This window comes from Sylvia atricapilla, chromosome 9 (assembly GCF_009819655.1).
Source record: "Sylvia atricapilla isolate bSylAtr1 chromosome 9, bSylAtr1.pri, whole genome shotgun sequence".
Classification (NCBI taxonomy): domain Eukaryota; kingdom Metazoa; phylum Chordata; class Aves; order Passeriformes; family Sylviidae; genus Sylvia; species Sylvia atricapilla.
Genome location: NC_089148.1, coordinates 5,597,316 through 5,611,042, shown reverse-complemented (window position 1 = coordinate 5,611,042; position 13,727 = coordinate 5,597,316). Strand labels below are relative to the sequence as shown.

The 13,727-nt window shown below is 42.7% G+C and overlaps 1 protein-coding gene across 1 annotated transcript in view; it reads right to left on the bottom strand.

Annotated features, from left to right (window-relative positions):
* The window catches only part of HMCN1 (hemicentin 1), a 170,972-nt gene that overhangs the window by 113,621 nt on the left and 43,624 nt on the right, over nt 1-13,727 (bottom strand). Inside the window, exons 6-11 of the mRNA XM_066324684.1 lie at nt 12,995-13,101; nt 9,930-10,050; nt 9,198-9,461; nt 8,799-8,943; nt 5,056-5,177; nt 247-522 (exon numbers count right to left, since the gene is read on the bottom strand). Of these exons, the coding sequence (XP_066180781.1) occupies nt 247-522; nt 5,056-5,177; nt 8,799-8,943; nt 9,198-9,461; nt 9,930-10,050; nt 12,995-13,101 (1,035 nt within the window). The remainder of the gene's footprint in view (nt 1-246; nt 523-5,055; nt 5,178-8,798; nt 8,944-9,197; nt 9,462-9,929; nt 10,051-12,994; nt 13,102-13,727) is intronic.

Genomic DNA, 13,727 nt, shown 5'->3' with positions numbered 1-13,727 from the left:
CTCGTTTCTACCCATTTACAAGAGGGCTGCTGCAACATCACTCAAGCTGCCTTTTTTAGTTCTGATTTTCCATTGAATCACACAATGGTTTGGGTTGGAAGGGATATTCAAGCTCCTCTCACTCCACCCCCTGCCAGGGGCTGGGATACCTTCCACTATCTCAAGTAGCTCCGATCTCCATCCAGCCTTAGACAGTCCAAGGCTGTGGGCAGCCTGTTCACCACGGGTGAGGTACTCCACCGTTACCTTGCACAGTGAGGAAGACAGACGCCGAGGCAGAGCCGCCCTCGTTGGAAGCTGTGCAGCTGTAGCTGCCCGTGTCCGACAGCCGGGCTGGCCTCAGCTCCAGGGACAGGTTGGCCAGGACGCGGAGGCGCAGCGGCTCCTGCAGGCACGCGTCGCGCCCGTGCCGCTGCCACGTCAGGTTGTAGGGCCCCGCGCTCAGCACCAGGCAGCTGAGCACCGCCACAGCCCCCGGCGCCACCGTCACGTTCCTGGGCACCTGCAGCACGGGCGGGGGCTCTGCGGGAACAGGGAACAGCAGTGACGGACACAGACTTGGCAACCTTTCAGCATTTGTGTGGTCACAACTTGAAAGCTGTTCAAGAAACAACTTTAGGCACGCTACAGAACAAAAAATAATTCATCCTATTTTGATTATTTATCTAATAGGTTAGGGGTTAAATATTAAATTTAATGAATTGAGTTATTTAATATTCAGGTTTAATATTTAATATACTAATATCAGGTTTCATCTCCCATTCTGAAGCCACAAACAGAACCCAGGGCAGCAGCCTCATTCTCTGATGCTGAGCTACTTGCCAGGAGCTCCCATCACAAGGACACACCTGGTCTAGATCCAAACTACCACATCCTGTATGAGAAGAGGCAGCTCTGTGTTCTTTGAGCACAGCCAACAAGGGACCAGTGTCACAGCAACAGGAGGGAGACAGGACTACCAGAGACCTCCAAGCGTGATCCCTGCCCCAGGTGTGACCCCACCTGGTGGCACCTGAGCTATGCAGTAGATTTTTACAGGTTGTACATGGAAAAAAATATGCTAGTAGGAAATTCTTCCAGCAGCAACAATGGAACCCCATTAGTGAGTTCTTTTCATGATGGATTCGATACAAAAATGTGGAAGGAGAAAGCATCCATGCTCTTATTTGATCAAGGACCTCATGAAATAGGTAAGAAAAGGGGAGGTAAGAAACAGGACACAGACAGCCCTGACAGACACACACAATGCCAATGGCCACTCCTCCTCATGCCAACTGAAGGGCACTAAAAGTTACCAGCATCATTGCACAGAGGGGCCAGCCTGGACTGTGCAGCTGGTAAGGACACAAACCCAAGGTCCCTGCTATGGTGGGGGCGAGGGACAGCTGGTGAACTCATGAAGGAATATGCAAGGAAGTGAATCAGAGGAGAAAAGTGAAGAATAGGCAGAAAGGGGCATGAAAGGGGCCTGTCCACTGTAAAGTACCACCTCTCAGTACCCTGTCTGCCCCAGGCCTGCCCTGACCAGCACAGCTTGTCCTCTCTCATTAGTAAATCCCTTCTTTAAATCACTCAGGGTAACCTCAGTCCCTGTCCCTTCTCTGTATCCCTACAAATATTCAGTGTCAGCTACTGAGGGACTGCTGTGAGTAGACTGGGTGCCAGCTGCTGCAGTCAGACCAGGGGTTTAGGAACCCCATGCCAGTGGCACCAGCTCCTGGGGGGCCTGGGGTCCCAGCCCCAGCTCTTGGAGCCCACAGTGACCTCAGGTCGTGCTGGGTGAGCTCTGGCAGCCAGGCAGAAGGAATTCCTGCAGCTATGTACAACACCCTTCAATTCTCACTTTCACGCCAATCTCTGGGAATTTCATTATCTTTTCCTGTACATATTTTATGTTGTAACTCCCAGTATTTGTTATCTGCTTTCTACCTGACCCACCTGTACAGTTCCATCATTCTCCCAGAAGAAAGCAAATGCAGTAATTTTCTACTGAAATTAAACTTTGTAACCATAGATGCTTAAAATAGCAGTGTTCTGCTCATCCTTGAGATATTACTGATCAAGGAAGAAACATTTCAAGAAAGAAAATTAATTATTTATGACTTTATACATCCCGATTGAAAGTATCACATGTATTCCATTTGGTTTTCCCCAGACTGGTTCTTGAACAAAGAAAACTCCCCAATAAATAATACTTTGAGAAGGATGCTTGTGCAGAAATGAGACAGCTGTAAGAGCAAGACCAAATCTTTATCAGGACACACTAAAGCACAACTATCCTAAAAAACCCAAGGATGACAGGGAATGAGAAAACAAAACTGTATTTATTAAGGGTTAAAGTTACTCCTAAACTCAGAACCAGCCATAAATTCTTCTCAAGGTCTCCTGGGGGCCGTCTCAGATGAGATTCCCAAGCTCCATGTTGGATCCCTGTGTGCTTTTACGTTTGGGAGAAACAATAAATTTTCTACTGCTTTCCACAGGCTTACCATCAAATATGTTACCTAAACTCAGGAAAGAGAGAGATAAGTCCAGTACAGGACTGGAATCTCCATCTTTTGACTGTTAGTCTAGTGAGACAACACAAGTTTTGGACTATCCCAGTCTCTGCCCACAGCAGTGCTCACACTCAGTCATCCCCCAAGCACTTTACTGACCCTTCAGTTAGGGTGCTGCACAAGCTAACGAGCCATTTGACATTTTAAAGATTTAATAGGAGTAAAACAAAGTCAAACTCAAGTGTTTGCTTTTTGTGAAATGAGAAAACATTGGCACAGCTCCAATACCTTTCACACAGCAGTTGCCAGAATGGATTATCTGTGATATACTGTCTGTCAGCTGGGTAAACCAAGAACACTTGAAAAGATTGTTTACTTTGCTCCAAGAAGAAATTTCAAGTAATTTTCTTGCAAATATTTGTACACAAGGATTTCAAAGCATCTCCCTCCCATTAATCCTCTGCAGGGCTCCGAACAGAACAAATTGTCATGTTTACACAGTGACTCAGTTCCAGGCTATCTCTTGTCCTTTGTAAACGAGGGGATATGGGATTTTTCCCCTTATGACTCTTGGCTTTCAAGTGCTACCAACATCACAAGAAAAAGGTCAGGATTCTCTTTCACGTTTCTCTTTGATGAGGAGAATGGCTGCAACTTCCAGATTGAGAATCTTTATGCCCACAATTGCTTACCCTTCAAGCCATGGTTTGAAACAAGCATCTGGGAATATCCTCTCTACTTGAAGCATTTTTGTGGCCAAATAATAAACTAGTGCTCTAGAATCAGGTCTTGGGTAAGCACAGATGTTACTGTTCCATTCTACTCTACTCTGTGTGAATAAAAGGATGTTCCTCTCCTCAAATTCATCCCTTGGTCCAAGAAGGCTCTTTCTCTACAAACTTGGCCTCGCACAAAATCAATCCTATCACACTGGTTTCTTTGAATTTGCCCATAGTACAATGAAAGGAACATTTTTGCCTGGAAAAGGGAAGGAGAAGGGTTATGGAGCCACTCTCTTCAGCTACTTATAGGGTTGTTTTAGGGAATGCACAATTAGAGAGTTCTCAGGGCATAGGAGAGGAAAAAAAAAATGAGTCTTTGTTCATACTTTGTTCACAACAAGCAGCAGGGGAAATTCTGACCAGACATACAAAATATTTTCCTAGTGGGGATAGTTAAGCACTGAAGGCTGCCCATGAACTTGTGAAATCTCCACTCTTGGGGACAATCAAATACTGATTGGACAAGTTCCTGAAAAACATAATCAAGCTTGGAAGTTAATTCTCTTTGAGCTGTGAATTGGACTAGGTGACTTCCAAAGGTCTCTCCAGCCTGAATTGCTTTGTGATTCTATGACACATAATCCAGGTTAATTTACCTGGAGTAGCTACTGGAGGAGATAAGAGGCAAGACAACTTAATTTCAAGCCATTAAATAAAACTCTGAGTTCAAAATGTTGTTCTGACTTCTCCCATTCCTCCCTGTCACAGAAAATTAACTGCTCCAGTGTTTTTCCAGCTCACCAGCAACAGCTTTCACTTGCTTCAAGACTCTTATCTGATCAACGCCAACACAAGGCTGTGGATCTTTGCTTCAAACCAGTAACTATTTTTCCCTCTCACTCTGTCTGAATTGTAACTGTGAAAAATTAAATGACAAAATTTGCTATAGTATGGGCAAGAGTCTCATCCACCCATCCACAGACATCCATCATGAAAAAAGCCTACTGTTTATTCAAAATTATCTTTGTGATTAGCCTTATTTTTAACTCATTCATTTTATTTCCTCATCTTTATTACCACTTTAAAAAAAAGTCAATAAATGAAATTTCCAACAATTTACTGAATTTTGTATTGTAAAAAAGCAGAAATTTGAACACAAATCAAATTTTCTTGATTGTCTATCAGATAACACATACATACAATCAAGCCACCCTATAACTGCTACAAAGTGAAATAAAACTGAGAACAATTGAAATCTGAGATTTAAATTTTGGATTCTACAGGTCAGATCTATTCTGCAAGTCCAACTGATAGCAGGAACTAAACCCAAACCAACTTAGATATTTAAAACAGGTTTGTTGAATAAACCACAGCTCACTTGTGGGGATGGGTGAGGAAATAAACAGTTAATTAAAAATACACTTAAAACTGGGAATGTGACAGAGGGTCACACGTGCGGCTGCTGTTAGGAGCACGAAAGGACGAAGCAGGCACCAGGAGGTCAAGCAGGAAAGCTCTACATTATTTTTCTGACTCTGTATTATATACAATTTTACAGACAGGCCAAGATTGGCTACACAGGTAGCCACTTCTTCGACCTCGTTGGTGAACATCACCATCAATCATCTTTCTCCTCCTAGAGAGGAGAAGTATGTCAACAAAGATAATTTTCTAAAAACATACATAGTTTACTCGAAGCTGCGTGAGAACAAAATGCAAACAGTGAAAAGCAGGCAAACTTGAGGCAACATGGGAATGTATTTTATGGGCTTCATGGGCTTTCCTGAAGTGTCCTATCCCAAGTAATCGACCCCAGAAGGGTGGCTGGGACGCACCTGACACATCGAGGAAGGTCTGCGCGCGTCCCGTCCCCGCAGCGCTGGTGGCCATGCACTCATAAAAGCCCTCGTCGGACACGGACACCTGGGCAATGTCCCAGCTTATGCTGGATGATTCTCTGCAGGAGAAAAGGGCACTCACTGAATCCCTCAAGGAACCAAGAGCTACACCAGCTTGGTTTCCTGATTGCAGACACAGGAGAGTTTCACAATCATTAAGAGACTCAAACTGGATGTCACTTTATGGATGGTATTTTCTCATAAGATTCTGCAGAATGTCCCGCTCACACACCAAAAAATAAACCTTTAACAAGTCAGCAGTTGTCACACAACACCCAAAGGCAGTGCAATTGCTGTCATTCCCTCAGCTGCTTGTGCTCTGTTGTATTTAGCACCTAAGAAGACACACTGTTTGATACCAGCAAGTTTCTCTGCAGAGCCAGGATGTGATACCAAACCCATGCCTCTTACCAGCAAAGGCAACAAGGTCTCATCCTCCCACCTGAGCTTCCCAAACTCACAGGTACAGGAATCCAGAGGACCACTGCAGGTTTTCTCTAGATCCCAGCAAAACCAAGGCTGCTGGGCAGTAACACCATGTTGGTATCACACAAAATATGAAAAGAAGGGAATAAAATTGTAGCTACATAGGCTGCTAACATGTGCTTCAAAACAAACATTCTTAGTTTCTCATGATTCAAAACCACATTTTATAAACTGCTGGTGCTACAGACACACAGAGGATAACATAAATGAGCAAACCAGTGGTTCTGCAGTGTCCCAGTGCTCCCCATGGCCTGTTGCTATGGCACATAAACACAACTGATAAGCACCAAAATATCTGAGAGAGCTTTGGCAAGTCATTGCCACATTACAGGAAAACACTACATTAATGACCCCTTTGTTTGTCTGAATAGATTGATTTATCAGCCCTTAAAGGATACAGAAGGAACAAGAGACTTGGAATATGCATGGAAGTTCAATGCTGTAGCACCATTAGACAGACAATCCAACCACACCACTAACAAAAACAGTGTATGGTGACCTTAAATGGCTTTCTACTTGTTTCCTCTTACTTCATACTTACTCTAGATAACCTAATATATCATACTTCAGATCTATGACATTTCCCAATGCAATGCTGGCACATGGACATGGCAGCAATTGCCAGCACTGAAAAATAAGGTGGTGTTTCTTCCAAAAAATGAGTGAGAAACTCCTCTGTTTCATGGAAAATATGTTAAAAGTGAGGTTAGGCAATGCTGTTCTGCTTCCTTCCTGACTCGTGCTACACACCAGATGTCAAACATGGAAGCCTGGAGAACAGAAGCACAAAGGGAAATGTGCCCAGGGGGGTGAAACAGCTTGGAAAAACAAAGACCTGTGGTGGACTATTAAAGAAAAATTAAAAAATCAAACCAACACTGGTAGCAAGGACTAGCACACAGCTCAGGGCATCTACTCCACACACAGGCACTGGGTGAGGAGCTGTAACTGCACACAAGTCACAGCACTTGTCATGGGATAACTCAGCACCTTCTAGCATCACCATTACCTACCACCTCTGTTTTACTGTACATGCAACCTGTGGATTTGGCTGTTTGTCTGGGCAGCTGGGGAACTACAAACATCCCAACTGAAAAGCCCAGAAGAGCCCCTGGTTCTCAGTCACTGCAGAGAGCACAGTGGTGTTTGGGTTGTGTTGGACCTCATCTCCTGGACACTTCCACCACGCTGCTCCAGCTGGGAACTCACCAGCACAAGGCTGTGGCTCACAGGCAGAAATGAAACCTATAATTTCACATCTTAGCACATGGTTTCGAGGGATATATTCTGTATGGTTTACTATACTTAAATAGCAACCACAAATATCAGTTGATTAGGAGTGAAATTTTTCATTATCATGAGTGTTGTTTTGATTAACTACATTAATTGCCTTTCTTCTCAGACTATGAAAATGTCTTATTTTTGCTGATTCTAATTTCCACAGGATTGGTGAGATCTGCTGTTTATAATATAGAATGGATTGTAAAGACACTTTATTGCTCAGTTCCCACTGATTCCCCACTGGAATGAGGTGCTCAGCTACTCCTCTTGACCTCCTATATTGGGCTGGTCAAAAAAGCACTGGGATATTAAGCAAAATCCAAATTTTCTTACTACACTACCACAGGATGCAGAAATGTAGAGAGACAAAGCTGTTACAATTTTACAAAAAATTCTTCTTCCTAACATATGTTATTAATATAAAATCAGGAATTATTATTGCAGCTGATAGTACCTCTAGAACCAAAGCAAAAAAAGGAATCAAATTTCAAAGTCTGTTCTCATGAACCCTGAACCTGTCCTCATTCTAAGGGTACTTTCACATAGGCAACTGTCACAATAAAAATATGATATTCAACTCGTAAACCATTTAGATTTTGAAATAAATATTAAAACAGTTGAGTAAAGACATCTCGACACAAAAACAAAACTCATTCAATGCAGAGGAATACTAGAGCTCAAATCTGCTGAACTGAACTACTAAGCTGGACAAACCCTGCCTGGAACTTCACTACAAATGACAGGCAAACAAGCCAAGCCCAATTAGATCCTATTTAACTGTGACCAACAATATTTGTCTTGAGTTATGTTTTGTTAAATTAACTTGGATGATGCATTCATAATGACAGCCTTATAACAGAAAAACGAAGAACACAGTGAAAAACGAAAACCAGTGGTGCTGGATGTGAGAACAGGGAGAACTGTGGGGTTGATACCTAAGGAATGGAAAACATTACACAGCAGCCCAAACATGTGCTGTGCTGGGGCTGACTGTGTGTGAGTGGCACCTCATTAAAACCCAAACCACACCAAGCTGCAGCAATTCCCACTGCCAGCAATGCACAAGGGAGCTGCAGGATGTGCTTACTTGGGTATGCTGTACCTGCTGGGATTACAGAATTTAGTCTTCAGTCTGCTCCTAAGGCGCTTTGGGCTGCACAGGAGGCTGCTGACATTGTTTGCTAGTGCACACTTCCTTTTTAGTTTTAGCAAACAGAATTAAAAGGGCCACTTTATGAGTATTTTAACTGATTTATTACCTTTTCCATTATTATTCTTCTCTCACCCTGCAGAGAACGGGCACACAATTCTTCTTCTACACAGGAATTGGAAAAGCCTTCTGGTATATCCCACATAAATTTTGCTATTTTGAGAGATTTGCTGAAGATGAAAGTTTCTAGGACAGGTCATAGGACATACTTCTAGGGCATCCATAAAAGGCATTGAAAATTAAATTAACATATGCCCAGTCATCTACATATTACTAGGACCAGAGTGAGGGGTGTGTTTATTAAACAAAGCTAGTTACCCATTTTGCATAACTTTAAAAAATAAAAATTAAAACCATTTGCCTTTGTAGACTTTTGGACCCAGTTTATCATAACTTCAGAGCACACATCTGAGGGGAATTTAGGCCAGAACCTTAAAAACCCCATCACAGGTACAGAGAGTATACCTTCCTCTATATATCATATATAGATCTGGCTCTCAATATATAAATATTATTAATATCTCCATAAAACACAGCTGTCCTGATGAAAAGCACCAAAAACAACAGACTAGAACTAGCAGGATGTAGACAGCACATAGCAGTAAATAGTAACAGAAATCATAAGCTATAAATAGGAAATGAAGCAGCATTGTGACAAAAGTAAGTTAAAAAAAAAAAAAAAAAAAGTAAGGTCACAACTTACTTGAAGAACTGATCCACTCCCAGTCTTACTCCATTTTTAGTAAAACGCTGAGTAAAAGGTATAAGGCTTTCAACGTGGCAAGGAATAGAGCCTGGCTGTAAATAATATCCTGGAGTCTTCATGGGCATTGTAACTTTGGGGGCATCTGAAAAAAGAAAACATTCCCCAGAAAGTATATTAACATTATATTAACATCCTATTCTTTCCTTTTATTAATAGGAAGCTCAATTTCTGATAAGCTCTACTTGGTAGGTATTGACCATCATAAACTAGAGACAAAACTTAGAAAAGAAACAGCACAGAAAGTATTTGCATAACTAATAAAAGCATACAAGATCTCAATTTTAACTGATTCAGATGAGATAAAATGAACAGTCATTTCTAGCTAAAGTCTCTTACCTGGAGTAATACTAGAAAACGAAACACTTGAAACTCTCTGAAAAAGATAATCATCCTTGTCATAGCCTGTTATTTTAACAAAAAAAGCTTCATCTGGTGGAATGAAGTCAGAAATATTCCATAGCCCATAGGGCTTTCTGTCAGGATAGTATTTCACAGGCAAGGTCTTAAGGAGTTCCCCTGTAACACTCAGAAGTTCCAGTCGGTCTACTCTAGCTGGAAGCAGGATCCCTGTGGTATTCAGCAGCATGAAGGTAGGAATCCCTAGAAAAACAGAAACAGGCTATTTTAAGTGCTAAAGAAAACAGATAACTAAAACATGAAAAATTAAATTCCATCTGCATGGCTCACTACCTTATGAATGCAGCATTCAGCTCCAGTCCTTACCTACTGAGTAGGGAAAGGCCAAATTGTGCTGAGCTGAGCTCTGCTTATTAGCTGTGAGGAGAGTTTAAATTACTGATTTCCAACAGGTGTTTCTGAAACAGTTTCTTTATTAACTCCTCACCATGCCCCTGGGCCAAGGCCTTTTTTTGAAGCTCCAAAAACAACAGAAACAGCTCTGCAATTCTGAGGCATAGTTAAAAATATCTGTATTTATGTCACACAGATAGAAAGCTCTCCCAGGAACCAACCCATAGCATCCCTGGGGTTATCACAAAGCTCATCACAGAGCTCTACTGGATTTAGGGGGCCTGAAGCTGTTTAACATGGACTAAAGTGGAAACAAACCTTGCACTGGCCTGCTGGATGTCTTTTTAAAGTCCAAGGTGGGCTTCCTGGAGAAGCCAGCACGGAAGTCGATGGTGCTGAGCCCCGTGATGCGCACAGAGTGCCTCCCGCTGCTCGAGGTCTGCAAAACAGCAATCAGCACTGCGGGCACTGCAGGGTGAGCCAACACTAGGGACTGGCTCCAGCAGCACTCACAGGAGCCTCATGGCTAAGGCTGTAAGGAGAAGCAGCTTGGAAAAGCTTTGCTTTCACAGCCAGGCACTACAGCTGTGGTGTCAGCAAAGAGACTGGAAATAAGTGACACCAACAAATCAACAACTCCCTGCCACGTGCCAGTGCCAGCAATGGGAGTGGTCTGGGAGTTAGGACATGACCATTACAAACTCTACTAGGAAATGGTGAGTGAATCAGGACTCAACAAAAAAAATCTGTGCATTAAAGGTGCTTCTCTTCCCCAGTCAAGTGAAAAGCAGATGGTGCACAGGTACCTCTCCCCTCTGGTCTGTACCCTTGTACCCTCACCTTGTCATTCTGCTTCAACCAACAAAATACAGATCAGAACAACCCCCACCCATCCATCACCCTTGAACAGCCTGAGCTTCACGTTCTGGAGAGTACAGCTGCTTTGATGCAAGTCTTTCATCTTCAAGAAGACAAATCAAAATAATTTTAAGTTAATTCCTATGATTCTATGAAGGGAATGGTCAAGTGCTACTTGCCAAAGGTGCACAGGATCCCATGGCTTTTCCTCCTCCCCTACTTCTACACCCTTCAGGTGTCTGCAAGCTTCCACTGAGCATTCCCTGGAGTTTTAACCAATCCATTCTCAAATTCCTGCAGCTCTCTGGAAGAGAGGTTACTCCAGAGTAACCCCCTCTGCCACTGCTGCATGTGAATATGAAAATATAAACAGTTGTTTCTTATAAATAACAGCTTTGGGACAGGCAGCAGACACCATGACAAATCAATATCTATCTGATTAAAACAACACATTTCCTTCTATTTAGTTAGCCTTTCACCTCAGAAATAGCACCACTAAAGCCTTTTTTATATAAGCCAGCTGCTCACAATATAAAGGAATATTTAATTGTGCCAAACAACTCAAGGTATCAAGCGTTAATTGCCAGTTAAAATTTCATTAGATAAACTCAGTGATAAAGTTCTGGTTTTATAGCTTGGTGCATCTGTATAAGGAGTTTATGGTGTGAATAAAATTTTCACAAAGCTTAAGTCTTAAAATCTTTGTGTAAATAAACCAAGCCAGTGACTAAGGCCGAGTAAACAATCCGCAGAAAAACATACTGGGAAATCATTTCTCTTTATGAATTACTCAGACCTTTGGATATTTGTAAGTTTTAAGGCCAGAATAACCTTATAAAATTTTATCATTTCCTAATAACAATAAACATATCTCTCACTGTCATGTCTAGGAGCTGAGGGTCTTCAGGCAAACACCAGGAATTAGTTTTATCACACAGGACTGCTTTCCAATTATTATCTTTAGGTGTCTTCTCATTATTTGTAGTTGAATGTGGATTACAGAGACTGTACAATCGTGTTTCCCTTGCCAGGCTCGATGAGTATAATCAAAAGAGCAAATAGGTATTTGTGAAAGATGCTTTCCTGTCTTGCAAACAACATCAAAAATTGTCCAAAATACAGGTATCTATGAAAAAATGCATGACCTGGCTTCCTCACAAAATTTAGATTAAAATATTTCAATTACATATTCAAGAGGTTTTTTTTCTTAATTTCTTTTTTAACCCAAAATCCATCAATTTGAATGTTTTATCCATGCTCTCCATAGAGCTAGAGACAGCATTATGCTGAGCTTAGGAAAAAAATTAAAAAAAAAAACCTTCCAACCCCCAAAAACCTCATAGGCCCTGCCTGCAGGAGCAGCCTGGTGGCAGCTCTGTTGGCTCTGCAGGTGTCCCACCCTGAGCCCAGGCTCCTCCCCAGCAGCCAGCACTTGGGCGCTGCCACACACCAGTGTGTCACATCACACAGCCAGGAGACACAGGGCTCTTCCTGAACTGTCCCTCTGGGCTGCAGGGACCTACATATTTGCTGCACTGATCCCTCACCCTACAAGTCCCCAGCAAGAGACAGAAGTGAATCCTAAGGCACTGACTGGAGGAAAAGGTCTCAGGACCCAATATGGCTCATGTTACCATATCCAGCAGGACCCAAACCTTTTTCATTTTTTAAACAGCCTACCGGGTTGTCTCTGTACTGGAGTTTTCAGTACTTTTGGTCATAGAATCATGGAATTGGAAGAGACCCTACAGCCCACCCAGTGCCACCCCCTGCCATGGGCAGGGACACCTTCCACTGTCCCAGGTTGCTCCAAGCCCCATCCAGCCTGGCTTTGGACACTTCCAGGGATCCAGGGGCAGCCACAGCTTCTCTGGGCACCCTGTGCCAGAGCCTCACCACCCTCACAGGGAACAATTCCTTCCCAAGAGCCCATCCAGCCCTGCCCTCTGGGAGTTTAAAACCTTTCCCTCTTGTCCCATCACTATTTGCCCATAGAAAAAGTCCCTGTCCCTCTTTTGATAAGCCCCTAGTCCTAGACAGACATTCAAACAATTCTCCCCAGAGCTGCTGAGCTCAACATGCTTTTGTAGCTGCAGTTCTGCAGCAGGATCAGCAGCTTCCCCCAGGGCTGTATGTGAATTAATGATCCTTTTCAAAGCACCTCTGTGCTTAGGGCAGTGACAATGCACAGCAGGATCCATTCAGCACTGCCTATAAAGTGCCTCACTCGGGTGCCTTCCCCTCCAAAAATGACTATAGAGTATTTACACTGCTACAATAGAATAGTTCAGTCAGAAAGGATCTACAGCAGTAGGATTGTTGCCACATCTATTTAGGAAAGCTGGGGTCATGCAGCTTTACCTACATAAAGAGGTATACAACAATATTAAAGAGATGATCATGGGACATTTACTGTAACACACAGACTGAGCTGTGAGTATCTATGATAAATAACACAGCAAATCCTTCTACAACCCCCTTATATGCCACAGGACAATCACACATGAGTCCTGCAATAACTTTACCTTAATTGTCCATGTTCCAGGCTCCGGATCTTTGACATTTACTACCTTTGCAGAGTTGTGGATATTCAGCAATTCATTCAGTCCTGATCCCTTACTGAGCTGCTTGCCTGGAAAAAACAGAATCAGGAAGTAAATACAGCACAGAGTAAACACAGTATTGCTTAAAAAAGCAGAGAGTAAATACAATATTGTTGTTTTGTACCGATGTATTTCTGATATTTGACTGACTCACTACTTAGTAGTCAATGACATTTACAATAGTCAAAATTCCCTGTAATTCTTTGACAGAATACTGAAAACGTTCACTTATATGTGGATGGTTGTGTGCAGGAATTGGCTCTCTAGAGAGGGATTTTGCTCCCTCAAGGCTGACACTCAAAACTCCTCAGCCCTAAAACTCATCTGACTCTTTCATAGCACTAAAGGGAAAGAGTAAGTGGAGACTGGGATGTTCCAGTGCTCATTTTCAAAACCCACTAGATGTGCCTTGAGTAATTTCAGTGAAACCCTGTGGATTTAGATGCATGGAGCTGATCTGTGAGAAAGGCCAAAAAGAGGTGGGGTCACAGCTTCAGAGAAGTCTGACACTTGCACCCAGGAGTGTAGGTTGTGATGGCTTGAACACAGACATTGAGCAAATCTCTTTCCTGTGAACAAGAATGCCTCAGTGCAGGACAGACCAGACCACATTGCAGGGAACCCATCCTGGGAATAAAATATTCCAAGCTACTCG